The sequence below is a fragment of the Pagrus pagrus genome (genome assembly GCF_965226575.1).
Source record: "Pagrus pagrus genome assembly, chromosome: 17".
NCBI lineage: Eukaryota > Metazoa > Chordata > Actinopteri > Spariformes > Sparidae > Pagrus > Pagrus pagrus.
The window spans coordinates 17,470,716-17,493,978 of NC_140201.1; the positions used below are offsets into that span (position 1 = coordinate 17,470,716).

General features: G+C 43.8%; 3 protein-coding genes and 1 long non-coding RNA gene across 4 annotated transcripts; 1 reads left to right on the plus strand and 3 right to left on the minus strand.

The window, feature by feature from the left end:
• Window positions 1-1,939: 1,939 nt before the first annotated feature.
• On the minus strand, window positions 1,940-7,050 carry hoxa9a (homeobox A9a). Its single transcript, XM_084379537.1, has 2 exons — window positions 3,442-7,050; window positions 1,940-3,075 (listed from the first exon to the last, which is right to left on the minus strand). Exons 1-2 carry the CDS (start codon window positions 3,995-3,997, stop codon window positions 2,834-2,836), a joined length of 798 nt encoding a protein of 265 aa, XP_084235663.1. The 5' UTR covers window positions 3,998-7,050; the 3' UTR covers window positions 1,940-2,833.
• Window positions 7,051-7,759: 709 nt separating this feature from the next.
• Window positions 7,760-14,268, minus strand: LOC311272405 (homeobox protein Hox-A10). The gene is made up of 3 exons (XM_084378790.1): window positions 14,068-14,268; window positions 9,804-10,818; window positions 7,760-8,777 (listed from the first exon to the last, which is right to left on the minus strand). The coding sequence occupies exons 2-3, from the start codon at window positions 10,672-10,674 to the stop codon at window positions 8,503-8,505; spliced, it is 1,146 nt and encodes a 381-aa protein (XP_084234916.1). The 5' UTR covers window positions 10,675-10,818; window positions 14,068-14,268; the 3' UTR covers window positions 7,760-8,502.
• Window positions 14,269-15,414: 1,146 nt separating this feature from the next.
• Window positions 15,415-18,311, minus strand: hoxa11a (homeobox A11a). The gene is made up of 2 exons (XM_084379105.1): window positions 17,572-18,311; window positions 15,415-16,792 (listed from the first exon to the last, which is right to left on the minus strand). Exons 1-2 carry the CDS (start codon window positions 18,236-18,238, stop codon window positions 16,560-16,562), a joined length of 900 nt encoding a protein of 299 aa, XP_084235231.1. The 5' UTR covers window positions 18,239-18,311; the 3' UTR covers window positions 15,415-16,559.
• A 2,214-nt stretch (window positions 18,312-20,525) lies between these two features.
• On the plus strand, window positions 20,526-22,802 carry LOC311272577. Its single transcript, XR_014624579.1, has 2 exons — window positions 20,526-20,695; window positions 22,552-22,802. It is a non-coding gene; the product is annotated as an uncharacterized lncRNA (long non-coding RNA).
• Window positions 22,803-23,263: the final 461 nt, after the last annotated feature.

Sequence of the window (23,263 nt, forward strand, 5' to 3'; positions counted from 1 at the left end):
CAAAACATCGGAAAAGGGACAAACAAGGGACGCAAAGCGGCCGTGTGAGGGTGAAGAATCCCTGGGTGCTGCTTGTTTGATTCCTCCCCGCAGAGCTGCAGGTCGCAGGAGCAGCTTCTCGCGCCGAGACTGTAAAAAAGGTGTGAAATTATTTTGCTGGACTCTTAAAAATGTTACTACAGTTTGTTCCCCGGTGCAGGTTCATTAAGGGAGGAGTGTTAAATGTGGTGAGGGGATGTTGTGGAACAGTGTCGCCACCCCCTGGTTGCTTGCAGGGACTGCAGGGAGGGGCGGCAGCAGTGCGCAGGCGTTCGTCTCCTCAGGCTGCATTTCGGGATAAAAATACAAGATAAAAGTAAGAGAGGTGACGCTCAAAGGTAACGTGATGTTTCTCCTCCTGTTGTGTTTTTACGCAAAGCGCCGGTGTCTTCTTCCAACAGACTGGTCCAGATGCATTCTGAAGAAAAGCATCCTCCAGGCCCACCACTGTGTTTGAAACTAGCTGCTGGCTTTATTGCTCCTTCCCCTTTAGGACGGGCCCAGCAGAGGAGCAGAGGGCGGAAGGTTCCCAGGTAGAAAACAAAGGATCGCTCCAAACGACCGTGAGTCCTGCGCGTCCCCGTCGGAGAGAGAATCCAATAAAGCTGATCATTTCCGCTCGGCCTTTTGTCCAGAGCGCAGTCTCACAGAAAGAAGAAAAAAACAAATGGGTGCCATTTTGGAAACGGCCTAATTGTGTCTGGACGGCCATAAAGCCATTAAAAGTGGAATGCCAGACAGTATAGCAGACCAGGCGTTTTATTGCACTGTCTCTGGTCGAGCCTTTGAAGTTTGGGTCCATCTGCGTCCCCTAACGCGTCACAACAGCACTCAAGTTGGGCTAAAGTCCGACTTACCTTCTAACTACAATTATCTATATCCGTTTCTGTTCGACCTTTAATGAGTAGTGAGCTGCTGGTGTGTGTGTGTGTGTGTGTGTGGGGGGGGGTGACAGAGCTTTGCCTGGCCCTGATCCACCATCTGACTTAGCAGCTCTGCAGCTAGCTCACATTGGATTTTCTGCTTCTCCTATTTTCTATTCTGCCTTTGTGCCAAATATTTCCTCCAACATGCAGAGACTTGAACCCGCCTTAAAAACGCAGAGGCCATATTTTAAAACCAGACTTCTCCTCTAAAAACCTCCCTGGTATACTCCTGGAGGTCACGTTGCGCTTTAAACACCAAAAAATCTGCCACATTTCACAATTTACTTTGGAAAAATCCCCGATCTCGTTGCAAGTTGGTTTTGCGCAGATTGGCGTTAATGAGGCAGCTTCCAGGCTGGGCGGCCTCGTCATATCTGATCCGAACAGAAACACACCGGCTGCATTATTTTGGGCTTCAGCTGTCGAAGCCCTCGATGTCTTTTTTTGTTTTGTGTCCTCTCGCCTCGCAGCGCTTTGCACCCCATAAAAGGTTATAGCGGTAATTGTCTTTTATGGCTGTATACAGCTAACAACATCCTCTGCCAAGACGCTGCTCTGTCCCCAATCCAGAAACACACACACACACACACACACACACACACACACACACACACACATATATACATGTTCACCTATAGGTGTGTGTGTGTGTGTGTGTGTGTGTGTGTGTGTGTGTGTGTGTGTGTGTTTGGGTGCGTTAATTATGTGCGTGTGTGCGTGCGTGTGAAATGATTCACAAAAAGGTGAAAAAAACTCCCTATGCTCATGTATCCAAATACATTTGCATATTTTCTTAATGTATTTCCGTGTGTGTGTCTGTGTGTGTCTGTGTGTGTGCGCGCGTTATCACCTAGTTGACATCCTTCACATATTTTCCTTTTACTCCATCTAAGCCTTTCTGTGCATCCAGAATTCGTTATTAAGACATTTAAAAAAATCCTAAACATAAGAAATAAGAAGGTCGCGTGCGTGTATTCGCAGATATAATTTGTTTTATTTAATAAATAAAGTACAAATTACATTTGTGAACCAAAAAGTCAGACGGTCGGCAGACCGTGAGGTATTCAATAAGTAGCCTACAGTGTATTTATTTTATTTTCTCTCGCTAACAAACATCGTGTACTTTCAAAATGTTACTCCCTGAAATTCATAGTTCAGCATCTAATGCAAGCAAATCTACTATAATCCGCCATCAGAAGAAGAAGAAAAAAAAGGTTATTGTAGGTAGTTGAAAGACATAGGTAGTCCATCGTGTCGTGTAATATAGCTTCTCTAACATCTCAACATTTAGTTTTACAGCATTTCCAAGAGGTTTCTGAGGTTTACACGCCTCCTTCACAATGCGATCAGTCTGTTGTTTTTCTCTACGGATCCAATGTTAGATTCAAACTCATGGTCATCAGTCACAGTTCTAGCAGTATGAGGGAGAAACAACAATAAAAATTAATACTTTTTTTTGCTTTGTGTCTTTACAAACTATACGCTCAAGTGACTCTGAGATAGACAACAAATATAGCTACAAACCAGGACACACACAGCTAGAAACATCCATACACAAACAAGCACAGGGACGAGGCCAACTAATACACAGAACCAGATATTATTCAACTCAATTTAAGAAAAACAACAATTAAAAAAAAAAGAAAAAAAGGAACGAGTGGGCACTGTTCAAATTGTGCAATATAAAGGTAGTCGCATCAAAGCCCAACATGCTTTTTTTTTTTTTTTTTACAAGACAAAGCCTAACATCTTCTGTTATAGAACAATAAGACAATGAAGTTTTTAAAAACAAGGTCCAGCAGAGTTAAGAGCTTCCACACACAAAGCTCGCTAACAGCCTAAAATACTGTTTATCTACACGGCTTCAGTCACTCGTCTTTCGGTGCGCCGTCTTTATTGAACTTCTTCATCTTCATCCTGCGGTTCTGGAACCAGATTTTAACCTGTCTCTCGGTGAGGTTTAACAGCCTCGCCACCTCGTACCTACGGTCCCTGGTCAGGTAGGTGTTAAAAAGGAACTCTTTCTCCAGCTCCAGGATCTGGTGCTTGGTGTACGGACAGCGCTTTTTTCTCGTGGCACTCGCGTGGAGCCAGTTGGACACTGGGTTATCTGGAAAGAGTAAAGGGGGGGTAGCGATACTGGTGTGAGGGCCCGGTACCGAGTGACCAAAATGTGAAAAACAATCAGAATAATTTGGCTCAATCCACAAAAAAAATCCTCTTATTCTAATGGGAACACGTGTATAGACGCATCAAAACACAACCTCCTCTGTTTCTGTCTGTGCTCACGTTCACTTTAAAAGAGGTTATCTAATATAGCAATGGGAGCTGGGCCATTAACAGTCCCCATAAGGAAATGGCACGTTCAGAATGGCATCTGTTCAGACGCGCACCCCCATCACGCACCCCAGTCCTCGCAGCTTTATGCGGTATAAATAGTAGGCTATAAACATAAAAGGGCTCTGCAGCCACTTACTTGGATCGAGGCCCGGTTTCTCCTCAGCTTCCCCGCTCATGTCTCCTGCCTGGCCGGACGGTGCGTCCTTTTCCACCGGGGATGCCGTCGCCACCGTCCCGTTGGCGTAATCGGAGAGCAGCAGCGCCGTGTGGGAGCCGGGCAGCGCGCCGTCAGCTCGCGTCCCCAGAACCTCCGGTTTGATTCCGTAGTGATGGCTCGTCGGTAATCCAGCCATGGGCAGGGAACCGGACATGGGCTCCAGCAGCCACGACTGATAGCGGCCGTCTGTCTCTGCACCGACCGGGCCTGGGGGATGCCCATAGTGGTGATGATACACAGAGGAGACGGTGCCCGGGAACTGAGCAGGAACGTGGCTCCATGACGGCCCGAACACCGGAGGCTTGGACGGGAAGGTGCAGGTCCCGAGCTCGCTGTGGTCGCTGCTGATGGAGGCGGACTGCCGGGCGTGCTGGAGCCCAGCACTGGAGGGGTATCTCGGCACAGAGAGCTCCTCGCTCTCGGGCAGAATGAGGGAATCGACGAAGTAACTAGCCAGTGTTCCGGATGTCGACATGGCAGAGAAATTAAACGTTCACATGTACGCAGTCATACAGCAGATACATGCAAAAGTAAAAACGCGCGCGCACACACAACCACACACACATACACATGCAGTAAACCCAGCCTCACAAAATAACAATGTGGAGAAATCAAGTAGCAACTTGGCCCCACAGAGAACTACAGTGGGCTAGTAATGGGGAGCCAGGCTGCCGTGCCATTGGGTAGCAGACACACGTGATCATAAAGGCTGAACAATAAAGGATAAATCAATCCCTTTGGTCATTAAATACTCACCCGCTCTCCTATAACAACCTCCAGTTTTAAAGCTGAGAATTATCAAGATATGAGTTAGCTCTGTTATCTGTGAGACGGAAAATATGAGTGACTGACAAAAAGTCATCTTTTACAGAATGTAACCCCGCTGCTGCTGCCGCTGCTGCTGCTGCTGTTAAAGCCCCGTATTGGTTTTCCAAAACGATACAGTATGTTTTTTGGAAAGCTTATTTTACGAGGTACTTTATAGGACACGTAAGCACCCTACCATTGCTGCTAACCAAAACACATTTTAACCACCGCTGTATTTAAGAAACTTTCAGCCCAGAGCTGAAACAACGTGTGGACATTAAATCACGACTATACAGATAACACTCTTTTTTATTTGGCTCTTTTTCGGCTGGATCAGACATCTTCTACACCTTCTGATATTTTCCTCTTTTTCGGTTTAAGGCATTAAACACATTTTACAGACAAAACTGACAATCACACCGAATTATCTTCTATCAGGCCGAAATAGCTATTTTCAGATTTGCATTTAGCCAGAGGAGAAAGTGTTTGTGTGTCTATGCTGATTTAAAAACACTGAACATTGTAGCAGAATTCTTTGTATATGCACATTTGGTGATTTAGACAAACTCACTTCATATACAGGCTTTATTCAGTGACGTATGTGCTGGAGCTACATCTCTAACATCTAATAATCACGTCACAGCATGTGTGTAGCTTAAACGGGGATAATGTAATACTATGTACATTTATTATAGCTGAAAAAGAAATAAATAAACATGAGGAAAATATCTTGAAAGTGGGAAAAGATTTTATTTTGAAATTTCAATCAGATTAACAAAACGGGGGATTATTTTCTTCCCACATTTGTCTTGTCAGTTTCAGTTACAGACTCTTATTTGTTCGGCTGTAATTACGATATAAAACCCTCGAGATATTTAACCAATTAAACAACAATAACATTTACTGGACAGTCTGTGGCTGCATGTTGTAGAATGTAAAGCAAGAGGTGTGTTAGAAAATAATTTACAAAAAGGAAAATGAATTAAAAAATAATGATAATAATGTAGATCAAGAGATTAAAACTGAGCAAATGTGTTATAATTATGTTTCTGACCCATTTCATTGAAGCACGATGGCCGGATATGTATTAGACACTTTCAAAATAACACACTGATGGCGGATCCGCGGTGTCCCCTCGCTTAACCTCCCGCTCAGAGCGTGTAATATTTACACCGCCGTTATCACTTGCACGGGCCTCTATATGTCGCTATCATCACCACTATTAACAAATTAACTCTAATGCCTGCTTACGGCCGGCGGCTCCGTCTAACGTTACACTTAAATAGAGCTAAAAGTATGCGTAATGTGGTGCTTGCGGTTTCCTCCTTTTAAAAATTAAATAGTGCGAGTAGTGGCTCAAAATAGGACACAAAAGCGCGTTCAATATACATAAGCAGTTGAGATTTAGAGTTAGAACGTGAGAAATAAAATTAATTATGTTATAAACAATCAGGAAATTGCAAGTTGGAGATGTTAGGATTTAAAGAAATTAATAAATAGCTAAACTTTAAATGTGGTTTTGCTGGAATTATTCATAAGATAAAAAAAAACTGAAAACACATTAATGTAACACAAGAATTTATGTGTTACAGATATAAATAAATAACTTGAACCCAGTGTGGATGGTGCTAAGTGTGATAGTGTGCGTATCAGCGTCCGTAATAAACCTAAATCCAACCCCAGCGCCGCAGATCACGTCCACAAAGCAGCAACCTTGAGTTCTCGCACATTATACGCTGCGTGTTTTATTTATTACCAGCAAATAAACGCAGAGCTTGGCCAACACCCCACAAGGCCACAGGCAATTCAACACGCAGGAATTCTCTGCACTCTGCTGTTACTATTGCGTTTTAGAAGAGGAGCACAGGAGGCAGGAGACAGACGGACAAAAAAAAAAGAGAAAAAGACAAAAAAAAAAAAAAAAGAAAGGAGGAAAAAAAGCCACAAGCTGTCCATAATGTGCATTGTAGTTCCGAGCTATCACCTCGCTGGTACTTGCACGTTATTTGACCAACAGACATCAAACAAGCCGAGGGGGGAAAGGAGCGGCTGTGCGCCTATTTGTGCACTAAAAGTTCGAATAGACAAACACCTTCAGAGCAGGAAAAGACGCCACTTTGCCAATGGCTCTCAGGCTGTAAACCTAAATCAGGGTGTTTTTTCACCCAGTTTACCGCGGGGGCTATTCACTTCTTTTGCCTCTGCAGATAACAGCCTGTCTGGCGGATCTAAATATCGCCATAAAGCCCTTCCCCTCCTTTTGTCTGAGCCACTATTGCGCAGCGGAAGCATCCGGTCTCATTGCCCACGGAGGTCGCTGTTGCCCCATTCACCTTCCCCTTCCCCTCCACTGCAGTGGTCGTAACCGAGGCCTTGTCTGGCGCGTCTGCGTCACTACTACTCACGGAAAACACTCGCGGCTTTACTCCCTTAATCCCCAAGTCCACGACGCATACTGCAGCTCAGCTTTGATCACGTTTAAATACAGCACACATGGCCCCTGCTCGGGTTTATTTTAACGGCGAAAAACAAGCGGGGAAGACTGAAGAAAACATTACAGGAGACAGGTTAAGGAATACACACAACAGCCAGTCAGTCCCCGAGTTATACGCCAAGTAGACTTTGGTGCATGCTTCCAAAACACCTCTCCACAATTTCCATCACATGCCAGCACCTTTATGTCCCTGCTTTGCTTTCCTTTCTCTGGGTTCGATGTGTGTAACTGGGGCAATTAAGACAGTTTCATGTTGCAGAGTTAAGAAATGGACCCCAACAACATGAAACTACCTAAACCACTCGACAGTCGATCCGGCCCTCATGTGAAACACAATCAGCCAATTCGTAATGCAGCGTGGTCGCCGCTGCCGTCATCAAGCGTCCCAGCAAAAAAAAAAAAAAAAAAAAAAAAGTCGTCTGTATTGAGAAAGTAAAAGCTGATTGTACACACTACAAGTGAAGCCGCTGCAACAAGGCGCAAAATGGACAAAATACTGCACAATGATGAACGGACTTACCTGATCCCGGACACGTTAATCCCATGCCGTATTCCCAAACTAAAAACAGAAGGTTATGTTTTATCCTCAGTGTGTCTGTACAGTGGAGATTTGTAGCTGAGTGCCGGGCCTCCTCTCCGTCTGAAAGGCTCTCCCACGACTGAAGCAGCTCTTAGAGGAGAGGGAGAAACCTCATATAGCAGCCAGTCATAAAACTCTACAATAGCCGGCTGGGCATGCAGCTAGACGGCTTATAGCCTAATATCTTAATTATTTCCGATGGCCATTACATTAGCCCCTAGAAAGCTCAGATGCTTCACAAAAAACCTCAAGCGAGGGGGGGCCATGTTATTTTGAATTTCGAGCAAAACCCTTTTTCACCCTCTTCAAGAAATATATGAACCCACAGTAGAAAAATACAAGCAGCTACTCCTCAGTGCGAGCTGATAATTTATTAGGCATTACACAAAAACACAATGTCATATATACACAGAAATATACAATATAAACGTTCCTCCTTCACTTGGCACACCGCTGTCGCGTCCTCAGTGTGGATAAAGATTCAACGTATACATTTAGCTCGTACATAGAAGAGGCCTATATCATGGGAGACTACATCTAATGGTCATAAGTGAATTATTCTTCCCTTGGTGATACATGGGCGTTATATTCCAGGGTGGTTTAATTTTTTTTTTTTGGTAAAAATGTAACAAACTTTATATCATGCAATTCCAATTAAAGTAAAATAAATTCATATTTGTTTGATTAAATTTATAAAATAAGAAAATGCGCCAGCTGCGGGGACAAGCTGGATTATTTAAGCCCCATTTTCCAGAGCACAATGTGTTTTTTTTTTTTCCTTTTTTAAAATTGTGAAAATTTAACTCCACTGACACTATCCAACCATACGACAGATGTGACAGAAACAGGTCGACATTACAAAAACACGACATCAGAAAAACAACCAAACAGAACCCATCACATTCAATATTTCCCCCCTTTTCTCTTCTCAGTAGCTCACAGAGGACGATGACTTTAAAACCTGTCTGGAAATAAAAGAGAAGTTGTACCCCCACAGTGAAAAATGAGTCAGTATGTGGACAAAGTGGTGGGGAAGGTTTGGGCGTCATTGATTCAGACAATTTTCTCCCTGTTTCAAAATGTGATCACCTTCCGTTTATCACGAAAATCCGTAGTTGGAGGTGAGCTCGCGGATACGGTTTTCCCGCGTCATTTTCTTCAGTTTCATCCTGCGGTTCTGGAACCAGATTTTGACCTGTCTGTCCGTCAGGTGGACGCTTTTACTGATCTCTAGGCGGCGCTCTCGGGTCAGGTACATGTTGAATAGGAACTCCTTCTCCAGCTCCAGTGTCTGGTGCTTGGTGTATGGACAGCGTTTCTTCCGGCCGCTTTTTGCTGTCAGCCAGTTGGCCGCGTTTTCACTTTTTGTGTCTCCTAAAGAAAATGGCAGATAGTAGAGAGTTTTACGCACTGCAACATGAGGGGCATTGGCGTCTGTCTGTGTGTGTGTGTGTGTGTGTGTGTGTGTGTGTGTGTGTGTGTGTGTGTGTGTGTTCTTGGAGTGTGTGAGTGTGTGTTCTTGGAGTGTGTGTTCTTGGAGTGAGTGTGTGTGTCTGTTTGTCTATGGTTGTATTGTACATGGTTTTAGGCACTACAACAATAAGGCCTGTGGTGTAGCCCATACCTGTGTGTGTGTGTGTGTGTGTGTGTGTGTGTGTGTGTGTGTTTCTGGTTGCATTATACACACATTAAAGTGATGTGTGTGTGTGCGTGTGTGTGTGTGTGTGTGTGCGTGTGTGTGTGTGTGTGTGTGTGTTTTATGCGTAAAGTATGGCTTCTTTGTTGGAGTCACCAGACTTGGAGTTGAAAACATTACACAATTTACAAAACACTGCACAAAAATAGTCCAGTGGAACAGTAGTAGTCTTTGTGGCATACAGAGTTCACGAATACAAATACATTATGGGATAAACAATATATGCAGGCCTACAAACACAGACACACACACACAATATGTGACCTGTGTACAAGTATATTTTACGCAGCGCTCGAAATAAATACTGGCTAATGCTGCAGGTATTCAAATTGTATAATACTGTATGTAAGTATCTGAAAATAGCTCCTTTATTTTCCAAATTACTATAGAAATGTTTTAATTAAATCAAATCTTGCTTTGCCTTAAAAATCTTCACTCATTTTTTCAGTTTTACGCATAATCTTCCAGGATCTATCCACGCACACATGCATCATTCTAATGGATTTATACAATAAAAACTGATAGTACTCGACTTGAGAGGAAATATGTAAATGCAAAGTTCTCACACCCGTGCATCTACTTGTCACTGCAGTCTAGTAAGTCAAATAAAACCTGGCAGGTGTCAATAAAAAGCGCCACACTAACTGCGCTGCATGCAAATTTAACAACAATGCAGGACCACACCTATAACGAACTAAGTTTACCTTTAGTGGCTTTTGCTGGTCTCTCTTTGACATGCTCCTCTGCCTCGTCAGCTGAGGAGGCTTCTGCATCCGAGGACTCGTGCGCCTCCTCGCTCCCCGGTGCAGCGTGAGGCTGCAGGTCTGCTTTTCCCGAGGACACGGGCTCCTCGGTGTTCCTCCCTTCCTCCGCCGTGGCTGGAGCAGAAGTCGAGATTGGTGGCGTGTGGAAGCGAGCGGGAGCAGTGGGGTGTAGGCCAAAATGAGAATGGGAAGGGTTCGGCTGGGGGCCGTTGGTGTTGTAAAGTTTATGAGAATGTGCGTGCGTCTGAGACAAGCGGAAGTAGCCCGGCACAGGCACTGAGCCCCCGCCGCCTCCGCCGCCGCCATCGGTGACTGTACACGAACTCGAACCGAGGCCGGTTGTCGTTAACCTCGAATATGTGAGATCTTCAGCGGTGGAGGCTTTAGGGCACTTGGGCTGCTCATACAGGCAGTAGGTGCTCTCTTCCTTAATGTTCTGCGGGAACGAGCAGGGCGCGACCTGGGAGCCCACTGGGTGCTCTTGGTCCATTCGACATGACCTCTGCGCGTCCATCCACATCTCCATGCTGGACATGTACGCGCCTGAGGTGGCAACCATGTTCTGGGGACCCACATCGCTCCGCTTGCCCATACCTGGGAAGTATCCATAGTTGTGTAGTCCGTAAGGCACTTCTGTGGCGGTGCTATGGGGCACGCACACCGCGCTCCCGGTGTAGTGACCTCCGCCGCTCTCGCCGCGGCCACTGATCAGAGAATCCACTAAAAACGCATTTCCTGACGGGGTGTCCGAACATGACATTATTGTGGTGTATTTTGGCGAGGGAAGAAGATAGCCCTTTCTGGCTGACATTTCTTGTGCAAAACATGCTGGATATGATTAGAGGCACCCCCCCTCTCCGCCGCGAGGACTGTAAAACCAATGGAAATGCTCGAAATCGGGTAGTCCCTCCCACTCCGCGGCTACGTAGCAGCCGGAGCGATATCCATCATGGAGCTGAGGCAGAGAAAGGAGACAGCACAGTAATCAGTGTGTTCCCTCACCTCGCCTTAATGCACCACTATTGCCCCGTAGAAGGGGCGAGGTCCAACACGATGCAAAGTTTTAAAACACATATTTATAAGAAAGCAGTGAATTCTTCCAGACGCATGAATTCACCTCTCAACTGTGCCAGCCAGCAAATAGTATCTGAAGCACTGATTCCTCCTTTGCTACAAATCAAATGCTACCACAAACCTCAGCAGCAGTTGTAACAGAGTTACAAGCATCAGCTTTAGAAAAAGAATCAAACCTCTACACTGATAAAACGCTCTGGTGAAAGGCAGAGAATGAAAAATAAAACTATTTTACTACAAACACACTAAACATACTTAAACACTACATGTAGTTAGAGGAAGATTTTGGACAATCAAGTTTAAAAGTATAGTGCTGCAGAAACCCACCAACAAAGACATACAATAACAAAGCCCTGGGACGTAGTGGCAGTAAAATGTTTAGGGAGAATTCGCCTTTGGCTAAATGACTTGGCAAGAAGCCGTTTTATATGGTGCATCCTTTAACCTCAAGACAGTCTGAACTCTTCCGCACTAAAAGCAAAGGTGTTAAGACTAATGCTGCCTGGGGATAGAAGGAGGAATATCAAACATTCGGCTTCTTTCTTTCTTTCCTTCTTTTTTCTTCTTCTTCATTTCCGTTTATTTATTTTTCCACAGGGAAGGTCTCTGTAGTAGTTCAAATAGAGTCGTTGAAGTATCTTGGTGTGCTCTTAAAATTGACTTTATTACATCAAACACCTTTTTTTAACTTGAGGTTTTGGGCTAATATTGAATTATGTAAAACGCATTAAGAGGAACTAAGACACCCCCGTGCGTAAACGGCGGCGAACCAGTTCTCTGTCTCCAGCAATTAAAAACAATAAAAGTATTAGTCACGAAAAAAAGGCCCTTTTCCAACAAATACACGGATAGTATTGGACCAATTACTGCACCTTTCAAACAATCAAATATTAATATAACATATATAACAGGATGTGCAATAACTTCCTTTATTAGAGCTCACTAGGAGCTGGTTTTGATAAATGTGATATATAAAACTTGCGCGCATATAACTTCACATTTTACCTTCAAACATGAACATATATTTAATAGAGCTCCATGAAATTAGGATCAGTGTTATTTATAGATGTATTTACGTTTTTATTCATTAATGTAGGATGTGGAAATAAGTTCATTTGTGCCCGATTTGACATTACGCACAACACAAAACAGCTCAAACCTGCTTCTACTTTCGTTAAAAACCTCTAAGAACAAAAACATGGATTTTGTTTCACCTCACAATATATCCGTCTTTCTATATAACATCAGAAAATCCAAACTGTGCTCAGTGTAAAAATTCTAATTCGTCCAACAGCTGCAAACAGGTATTGATCACGACTTTGTTGTGAGAGAATTCGCACAGCGGAGCGCTACACAGCACAGCAGACATAAAGGTTGCACATACAAGTCATCCTGTCGGTCCAATTTGGGGCAATAAGGGCCACAATAAAACTCTCCTTCCATCTCGTAGTGTCCTTGGCCATGTGCACTCTATTGCTCTCTCCAGGTTGAAGTTAATCTCGGCCAGCTTTGCCATTACCAGGCCCAGGTGGTGGCCGCTACAGCCCCCCGGGTTTGTTGTGCACCCCTGTTGCACTGGAAATGAGGGGAAATTTCGGGAGAAATTCATAAATTGAGCCCATTTAGGTTTCTAAACGCTGCAGTCATTGACAGCTCATTTATGTACACTGGCTTAAGATTTTTAGCGCGTCGACGGTGGACATTTGTCACTCCCTCCTGCTCAAAACGCACATATTTCAAATGGCTTAAATGACTGGAAAATGGTTGGAGGTTATTTATGCGTCTAAGAATAAAGTCAAATAGTCTGTTTTAAAAGAAAATTGATATATTAGAGAAATACATAAAATAAGGGCCTTTTTCTGCGGTGCGGGAGTTTTTAAGGAGGAAGGCCGCGCGCCGACCATTTGCGCCCGCTTATTAAATCCACAAAAACATTAAATAATCCAGAAAACACGAAACTACTAAATACAGCCTAACTAACAGCATTAGTCCAAAGCATGTATACTTTCCCCCGCAGCGGCCCTGTTCCTTATGGGACACATGAGCCGGTGAGGAAACTAAATACATCAATTAATTATGTGTGCCCAGTATTATATTGTTTTGGCCTGCACACTTCATGGTGTTGTCCTGGCACGGGGGCCTATCGATATCTCTGTGTTACAGTTATTAATTGTAGCTATTAAATCTTCATTTTCACAGCTGCCCGGCTATTATATCCTCAAAACAGTTTACTCTGACCACTGGCTTTGATCCGGCCCATATAATCGTGGCCGAAGAGGCCGTTTGAGTCGTATCATGTTCGTCCCGAGTGCAGTTATGAACAATAATGCCGCGTTTTATTACATCCAGCGGAAGCGTTTATTTTTCACGAGAGACAAAGGAGAACGAGACTCGGCATTAAGGGTCCAGAATAGCCACTCGCCACTCGGACTGACACTGATAGCCGTGATAGTGCAGCAATGTGTCCATGACAGGAAGGAAAAGGGAGACGCTATTGCTGCCGTATCACAATCACATCTCTCCAAATAAGAGCTTTTGTGCACTTGGCACGTACAGGGGAGGCTTTGGAAGGACGTCAAATGTCGTTAGTGAGCTTCTTTGAAGAAGAGGAAGAGGACCAAGAAGAATGAGCACACGAAGCCAGCTGCTGTGATTTAAGATGAGCCGCTTCAGCACGAGATCTGAGAAATGAAATCATTTGTTTTGTATCCAGCCCCCACTGCTTCGTGTTGCATTTCTAGACACTAACTGCTGTATCCCCTTTTCTTTTTTCGTGGTAAATAATTAAGACAGACTTTCCCCCAAATCCAAAACATTTGTGGCGAGACTGGACTGGTTGCTGATCTCTCCAGGTACAAGCCGGCCACGCTATACTTCAACCATTAAAAAGCTCTAGCTCAGCAAAATGAATAGCACATGCAGCATGAAGGCTTGGCACAGATGTGTTGCCTTATTAGGGCCCCCAGGAAGACTTTCTCCACCGCACGGCCCAGTGAGCACCACAGAGAAATGTGGAAACTAAACTCAAAGCGGCTACCATCTCAAAGTCACCACAGAAGCATCTAAAGGCCGAGCACACGCAAGGTTTGAGCGAGCTATTCCAGCTCCGGGCTGTGTTGACAACTTTTACCTGCGTGCATTCGACGTGAGCTTGGAGACGAAAAGATCCACGGCCATGACATTGGTCCCAATAGCGCCGCCCGGTGGTAGAGGAAGGTCTAATCCTGTGAGCAGCCGCTCGCCACTACACTGATTCGAGGTGGATAAACCACGCTAGGGGGAAAAGCCTTTCAAATGAAGTCGATGCAGCAAGCGAGCAGAAGCTTTTGCCTATCCGTCCTCTCCCTGTCGTTGCTCTCGCCTCCTTGGTAACACAGTTAATAACCTTGGGTCTCAGACGGTTTATTGCACTGCACTCCAATTGTACAAATGCCCCAGACTCTCAGACAGCTTTTATGGCCACGTTGCTGCGGCAACGGGGAGGATGTCCCGTAATTAGGGACGGAATTCCAGCGCGCAGTAAAGGATGCGCAAGGCAAGGCCGGACTATGGCAGAGAGAGGCAACCATAAACTTCAGCCTCTCTCCCCGCGTTTATGGCCCTTTTGACTGTCATATATGAACGCCAATGCGCTGCGGCTAGCTCCCATAAACACAGTGATAACAACAGCAAATATGGCGACCCTCGCCAAAGGAGACTGCTGCTGGGGCAGTGTTTCCAAAGCCAATCAGCGAAATGACAGCGTGCACGTATAGGCTACAGAGAGAGCGAGAGAGAGATAGAAAACAAAGTGTGCACGCTGAAATGCTGAATGTTTGGAAACAATAAATGTTATAGGTATAGATAAAGAGGGACCTACATATGCTATCCAGAGTGGTTCAATAACAAAGATTTCCTTCAGATGGAATGCAAGAGTTGTAAAATAAAACATCTTATATGGCTCAAAATATTGAGAGACGTGATTCAAAATAATTGAAAAACGGAATTTGAGAGCACAACGATAACATTTCTGTTTAGTTTATATCCATATTTATTCTGCTGAAGCGCACAGCCACAGATTTAAGATTACCTGCTCAAATTTAACAAGAATCGACAGCTTTGTGATTCAATTTGTTGCTTTATTAACTTTTATTTCTAAAACTCAACATAAAATCACGTTTAATTTGCATTAAGCCGCCTCTTTCTGTTGTGTGTGTGACTCCATTAGGTTGGACGGCTCATAATTTGTATGCGAGCGCTCAGATCTGCTGCACTTCAGTGTTTTGTAATTGTTTGCTATACACCATGGCACCAAACTGTGATTATTCTAAGCCAGCGTGAGTTAAATGTTTGTATTTTGCGTGCGTAAAATGTCCCCAGTGTGCGTAATGCCATTCTCGAAATGTGTCAGATCTAAAATTTTTTATAAAAAGAAGAAGCCTGTGAATTGAACCATAACAATGACCACACAGAAATAGATTTTTTTTCAATAATCTTTTCATTTGTTTTTATTTGGAAATATAGTATAATACACAATAGTTTGGGCATACCAAGCAATTGATTCAATGCGTTCGACCCTGACCAGCCTTGCCCTGACAACACACTTGAAAATGTAATTTTGTTTAATCTTCTTGAGACAGCAAGTACCAAAGGATCATGAGTCATGAGAAAAATATTCTGTTATCTGCGTATCAATATGAGACCGAAGAGGCCCGCTGCGTATACCTGTGTGAATATGTTGGGCGTGTACCTCAGTGCAACTCCACACGGATCCAGTAGACAAGCTTATCTCTCTGGTTAGGCCTGCTTTATCAATACTCGACTGATAGTCTCCAAATAATCAAAAGGGACGACACTGATTTGTGAATTGAAAGATACGCAAAATATAAATAGTCACAGCCCTCACTGAGCAGGCTACAGGAAAGAAGACTAAATCTCGTGTTCGAGGTCACCCCAGACTGAACAATGAATCCCAACAGCCTGCCTGTAATAATTGACTTAGTTAGCCGTGGCATTAAACAGAGATAGTAAACGAGTGGCTACAAAATAAATAAGCACACAAAACAGGAACACATTACATTCTCATCCGTTCGGACTCATTATTTGGTCACACCAATATAGATTCAGCTATTAAAGTCACATATTCGCCATCGTCCTCAAACGCACCACTTTTCTGATTTTAAAACAAAACAAAAACTTGAAATAAATCTTTTGATTACAAAATACACTGAGTCAGTCAATTAGTGACTGCTAATTTTCTCGCCCGCGTAAAAGGAAAATAAACAAGGCGCCCTGTGAGCCGCAATAATATTAACATGGGCCTTCGAGGGCGCACGGACAAAAATGCTTTTTTTGGAAAAAAAAAAAATCCGTTTCTACATTTTCCCTCGAAAACAGAGTCTGAAGAGCGAAATCAAAGTCCACAGTCTGCCTTAATTCATGCTCTCTCTTTAGGTGCTTCAGATCACAGGATACTGTTGTCCTCGAACTTGAAATTAACCATTGAGCAGTGTTGTTGCTGCTGCTGTCGCGGCCATTGTGGTACACAGTGTACACACAGGGAGAGTCAGTCTGTCTGTAAACGCAGTCAGTCCACACAGCAGGAGGACTTTTTGAGAAGCTGTGTCGGGGCTGTTTTCACCCCTAAAGCAGAGGGTTAGACGTGTAATACTGTAACCTATCTCTGTTGAGTTTCTTCTCCTTCATGCGACGGTTCTGAAACCAGATCTTCACTTGTCGGTCGGTGAGGTTGAGCATCCGAGACAGTTGCATGCGTTTCTCCTTGTTAATGTACACACTGAAAAAGAATTCTCGTTCAAGTTCTCGGATCTGATATTTGGAATACGGGCACCTTTTCTTGCGGGTCCTCTGTCCATCTGGAGAGCAGAGAAAAGGAAAAGAAGAGCGGTCACAGAAAATATAAACACTTCAAATTAGCCATGACTATGTTCAAAAAAGATTTAAACGGCTTGGATGTAGCCAAGATTACGCACGGGCGGATTTCCTCTACATAAAGCATATTTGCCATTACAATATTTCAAGTGTCATATACAGACTGGAAAGATGACAAAACCACTGGCTCGCTAGACAACACACTTGGGCTTTGACCTTTTATCACAAATGAAAACAACACGCTCACTTTCAAATATCAGCAGCTTACAGCAACAGGAGCCTGTTTCTATGAAATTGTTGGTTTTATAGAACATATAAAAAGGGCAAAATGTACAAATGGGATCACAGGATCTCCATGATGGCTTTAACACAAGAGCTCGTGTGTGCTAAACCTTAAACCAGAGGCACCACCCTCATTACATGCAAAGCGCTCCTTTAACGTTAAGAAACCGTGAAACAAGCACGTTTATAATACAAGGAATGGACGCAGGTCTGTGTCGGAATCCGCATTCATAAACTGGGTGCCTTCTGGAAACGTCAGGGAGTGTTTTTAGAAAAATCGCCGGCCTGATGTCTTTCACGGCCAATTTCAATTCCAAACACGTGATCCTGCAGTTTATAACAAAGTTTTGTTGGGGGGTGGGGGGTCTACAGGCCCTCTATAAACCTTATATGCTTATAAAACAGCATATAAAAATTTTAACAGCAGCGCGCAAGATTGCAAACTTTCTCTCATAACCAAGGCGCTGACTTTAATACGTACTGCTGCTGCTGGATTTCTCCTCATTGTTGCCGGAAGATAACTCCGGGCTGCTCGTCTCCTCCCGGGGCTCCTTCGCCTCGGTGTCCCTGCACGACTGCGCGTCCTCCGGCGCAGAGCTGGGCTGCTTGGTCGGGGTTTTGTCGCCTGAGTAGCCATTTGTGGAAGAGCTCTCCGACGCGTTCCCGTACGCCGTCTCGTAAAACTGGTCGAAGGCTTGTGGCAGCACGCCATTTCTGCCCACATTCCCGTAGAAATTGGTGGCAGCGGAGCCGGCGCTTGTATGGTGGTGGTGGTGGTGGTGGTGGTACGCGGCGGCTGCAGCAGCAGGGCTGTTTTTACCAAACATGTCCCCTACAACGGCGCTTTGCGCCGACAGACAGTCCCGGTGCACCATGTCCTCCGCGCTGGGGTAGCACTGGGGCAAGTTCCCCCGGTGTGGCCATTTACCGGACGCGTCAATAGCAGCATAGTCCCTGAACGTCACCTCTCTGACGGGTTGGACCTGCGGCAGGTTAGAGGAGTAGGAGTATGTCATGGGGCGGGTGGACGGGGTCTGGGACAAAAACGAGGGAAGACCGGAGAAATCAGCCCCCGCCGAGACGTAATAAGTGCAACTGGGCAAGTACATGTTTGATCCGACGGGGACCCTTTCGTCAAAATCCATCATCGTAGTTCACCCTCTACTATAACTCTATGTTGGGGTTTGATTCCTCTATAACCGCCCTGAACATGGCTCTGAAGCGCCGTGCCTCCTGCCTCTTTGAAGCAGGTTCGCTGAGCAGAAATTTGGAGACGTAAGCTGACGTGGAGAGCCATCTCCATCCACTACTCCACGGAGGAGGAGGTCACGTGACCACGCGGCAGAAATTGACAGATTTTCAGGCTGTGCGTGTGTGTGTGTGTGTGTGTGTGTGTGTGTGTGTGTGTGTGTGTGTGTGTGTGTGTGTGTGTGTAGGAAAGAGAAAGAGAGTGTGTGTGTGTAGGAGTGTAAGAGTCATGACTGCTGTGTGTCCTAAAGCTTGACATTGGTGGTTTATCGCCATGGCGGCTTGAAAAAAATGAATTCCTGAACATGCAACAAAGTCAGGGGAAGAGAAAAAAAATATTATGCTGGCTTTAAAAAGAGAAAAGAGGGATTTCAATGGAAGCTTTAACCAAAATATCAATATTAATTTCACAGATGTTCTTTTCCTATTACGCACTAATCTATCCTGGGAAAGTATCCGTGCGTAATTTGAGCTTTTCTACTTTTCCTTGCTTTTAAATTCTTTATGCAAATGTGAGGAAAATAAAAAGGATTCTGGAAGCTAACTTGTCCGGGCCCTATCTGACAATAACATTAACTAAACCAGCATTACTGTGCGCAGATAACATGGACCTGAATTGGAGGAAGGAGACAACCACCTTATCTCTGAAGACTGCTTTTAGAAATGTCTTAGTCATCATCGTTTGGTGGTTTTACAACGTAGCATTTGGCCCAGTGGGCATTTGGTTATCAGGGTCATGTTCAAAGTAGCGGCTAATGTTTCAACTGGCTACAGCCTTGTGTGAGTGCCACTATAGGCAAGACTAAACTGAAATTTGGACGAAATAAACACAGGATACGGTCTGAAAATTTACAGAGAAGAGAATAGAAATTTGAGGTAACACCCAGACAATGAAGTTTGGTGGTCTGTGATAATTTACTTTTTAAATTCTAAAGTTTAGATTAATAAAAAACATTTCATTGTTGTCATATTTTTTTTCAATTTGTGGGTAAGAACAAAATAAACTTGCATATACTTTTCAGAAAAGACCGGAGGCTTACTCAGGAAAAAAAGCGCAAGAATTGATACTCTGTCGCCTGTAATCATGAAAAACACTCTGCTTCAACAGTCAAACCTTACAACCTCTTTAAAATCACAAACTTATTCTGTTCCTGAATGATCCTCGTCTTGCGGCTCTGTTTCGCCTCATATTAAACATTTATTGGATCCACTAACAGCTCCAAAAGTCGCAACATTCTAGCCCGCTCCACTTTTACGCACGACTATTTCTTTAGTTTTCTTGCAAATATTTATTCACATGTGCGTCGTTGAGTTAGAGGACAGCTTCCAGAAATTTACAAGACACTTTTATGTTTTGATGGGGAATAATTTGCATCACATCCTCGTTTTTTCCTGTTTATTCCCACTACGCAAATATACACACATTTGCGCTAATCCCTTCAACAAACATAAAGGAGAGGAAATGTTTCTAAACGCAGATATTTTAAATACCTCTGGTTGTATTTCACAATTTAGCTCGAAATATGCAAAACTACATTTTCCTCGGAAATCCGTTTTTAAAACCTGCTTGTGAATAAGATAAATATCTTGAGGCCAAATGCGCCAATAATTTTGGATTAAACCTTTACTTTTTACTGAAGTTACAGTAAAATAAGAGAACATATACCAATTTTCTTCTGAAATGTAGAAATGTCTTCTAGTTGATTTGGTAAACATGTCACAGAGCACATTCCCTAGTTCTCTGCTCTGAGGCCACCGTGCAGCTTGTTTTGGAGAGGCTGCAACCTGACTCTAATGTGCTGTGAATGAGCGACCTGAGCTCGGATTAAGACCGCCGCGGCTGGCCTGGCCCCACAGCCCGATGTGCACATGGTGATCCAAGGGTCTCCTGATGGCACATGTGAAACACAACCTTAAAATATCACACACACTAAGTCGGTGCAAGCACCAACTAACGCCCTGTGAGCGTACCAAAACAGGAAAAAACATGCAGTCGGAGATATCTACCGTCCTGCTCGCAGGCCATTTTATTTGGATAAATTGCAGGGACACAAACAACTCGAGTGTCTTTGCGACCACACGCTCCGCCTCTCAGTCAATCCAGACAAATTCTACGAGTTGTGCTGAAGCTTTTAAGCTGTAATTGAGCACAGGATGCCCAGGAAAACCAAAGCCAGCTCTGCACAGACCTGCGTTTTTATAGCTGCTATAGTATTCTGCTGAGCGTTTTTTTCTCCCCGGCCAGACAGACACCACAAAACTGGCCAAGCGTGATGGGAAGTCGCCACCCGGACTCAAAGTCAGCAGCTGAGGATTTTCAGTGACACAGAAACACATCATATCGCTGCATAACTAAGGTAAGATTTCTACTCGCAATAACTAAGCCTATCTCTAATAATTTGCCTTAAAAAAATAAAATAATTGTCTTTAAAAAATTGGATTTCAACAAACAAGCACTGAAAAACAAATGCCAATGTTATGTCAAATGTGTTTTATATTAAAAGGAAGTCGTTGCGTTGAGCCTCTGACCATCCTTCTGTGGTTTTTGGTCATCAAACTGCAGTCTGGCGCTGCGTAAAAGCTCTCAAAGCCAAAGCTTTGTCTGTACGGTCGACTTCAAGTTCGGGGGAGGGAGAGGGTCCTTCACAGAGAGCAAAGGGCCCACTGTGCCCCGGATGGAGTTCCTTTAATTGCTTTTGCATTCACGCAGGCTTTAGGTTACAAGATTGGTCGATAATGTGAGCATGTAAGTCTGAGCTGAGGAGAAGTCAAACGAACTTCACCTTCGCACTAATAGTGTATCATTAAAGTAGTAAGGCGTTAATATAGTGTCTGGTGTAGGTTTGAAATTAACTTGAATAGAGCTCTAAATAAACAGCTGATGCTAACTCGTGATTTTATTGAGGAGAATTGTTCCATCAGGCCCTGAGGTTGACAATAGCATCATTTTATGCGCTTTACGCAAAGAAAAACAGATAGTTTATATCACATTTGAGACAAAAGGGGAAACATGAAGCATTAAAAGATAAACATTAACTCACTGACTTTTGAAAATAAACCACAATGACTGACTATGGAGGAGGAGTGACCGTCTAGACAGATAGAATCAGTGTTTTTACTCAGGCACACTGTTTTCATGGCCTTTACTTAATTCTTTCGCTATGTTATCGGACCTTGGCACGCACGCACAAAGACATACACGTATAACCACACACAAATAAACACACACACAAATGGCTAACATTAATTGGATTAAATCAAACACTAAGAACAGTAATTATATAAATACACAGATAATAAAACTGCATTTTTAACTTGTATTTAAGTGGAACTCCTGAGGCGACAGGAGCGCGGTGGATTTTGTCAGGAAGAGAAAGCGACGCGCAGATAGCCTCAATCTGCGTACCATAAAACCCCGCCAGACAACAAGTAAACAATCGAGTGTGGGGAGGATCTGAAAGTACAGTTTAACGCCACGTCAGGTAGGCCTGTGGGCTGTAAAGTGGGCTAAATAGGCGCATTCAGTGTCTTGCAAAGAAGCCTCCTGTAGTTTAAGTCTTCAGGCGAAATGAAAGGCGCACAGAGCTTTAAGTGCAGGCCTGTTGTGTTGTTTTCATCTGGTGGAAAAATGAGCCACCACACCTGCGCCTCAAAGCATCCATTGATACTTCAGCTCGGAATGAAAACAACGTATTTAGTGGAGAGTGTGCAGAGCAGAAGGCCGAAAAGATACAGACTGACTACAATAAGAAGACGGGTGCCAAGAGTAAGCTTTACATGCATTTACACTTACACATTCACATGAAATGATCTGAAAATACAACTTAACTAAACATAGAAGTTTTAAATGCGCACCACCAGTGGTGGCACAACCAAACAAAATAAGGCCGAGCGCATTAATAAATGTATCATTTTCAGCCAAAACAGCCATTAAAAATATACATTTACGCGCTGACTTCCTGTGTATATTTACAGATTAAGATATTGTTTTTTAAAAAGTGTTTTTGAACTTGAATGGTCTCGTCTAAGCCGATATCATGTTGCGGGCTCCACTGATACGAGCCTACAGTTGCGGGGGGGATTATAAAACCATCAGACTGAAACATGAAACAATCAGAGCTCGCTCTTACATTTGGCACACAAATGAACGAGCAGAGAGAATATCAGTAAATTTGAACCTGATTGGGCCAACAAACTGTTGATTTATCCACAGGTGACAGAGATGTGGGCCGACGGATGTGGCGACGACAGAGGGGCCAGGCGGACCACACAGGGGCCATACCAGGGAAACTGATCAACTCCACGGTCAACGGGAGCACCTCTGACTCACCAGTGGAGACTCACAATGCAGCCGCCGGATCAGCCTGGACAGGGTATCCTGGGAAACAGGGAGCGGACCTGGACAAAAGGACATAAACTGGACTTAAATTGGGGGAATAAATGTTTTTTTTTTCTTGTTTTTTTTTCAAAAGAAAAAAGATAGAAGGAAAATACAGACAGAAAGAAAATTCAAGCTAGTGTTAAGATTGGGAAATGAACTCACAATGTAAAAATGAGGGTTATTGCGTCAGAAAACACTCTTGCGCATCTAATTGCGCACTTGTTTTGTGGGATTGTGCAACAAAAACAAATTCAGATGATTAGACATTGAATTTAAACCTTTATTCCAGTCCTGCTATTGTGTGCGCATGCTCAAACAAGGACGAATATAATATTTTAGATAAAGGAAAGAGTCGGATTGAGTCTCGTGAACAGTAAAGCTTGTTCTATTTAAAGGGTGTCTTCCTCTGATTAAAACAATCGTCCATATCACTCCAGATGTGTGGCTGTGAGCATCTGTCCTTTATCTGATTTGAACATAATCTTCCACAATGTGCTAAAATAGAATATTTTAAAGTAACAGAAGCTAACATGGGAAATGTTGG

Bases quoted from the DNA above. Each gene is read 5' to 3' on its own strand.
- hoxa9a (XM_084379537.1), bottom strand. From the start codon at position 3,997: ATGTCGACATCCGGAACACTGGCTAGTTACTTCGTCGATTCCCTCATT. The intron at 3,076-3,441 runs GTAAGTGGCTGC...TACTCTTTCCAG, and splicing joins GAAACCGGGCCTCGATCCAA to ATAACCCAGTGTCCAACTGG.
- LOC311272405 (XM_084378790.1), bottom strand. From the start codon at position 10,674: ATGTCAGCCAGAAAGGGCTATCTTCTTCCCTCGCCAAAATACACCACA. The intron at 8,778-9,803 runs GTAAACTTAGTT...CATTTTCTTTAG, and splicing joins ACCAGCAAAAGCCACTAAAG to GAGACACAAAAAGTGAAAAC.
- hoxa11a (XM_084379105.1), bottom strand. From the start codon at position 18,238: ATGATGGATTTTGACGAAAGGGTCCCCGTCGGATCAAACATGTACTTG. The intron at 16,793-17,571 runs GTACGTATTAAA...TCTGCTCTCCAG, and splicing joins GGAGAAATCCAGCAGCAGCA to ATGGACAGAGGACCCGCAAG.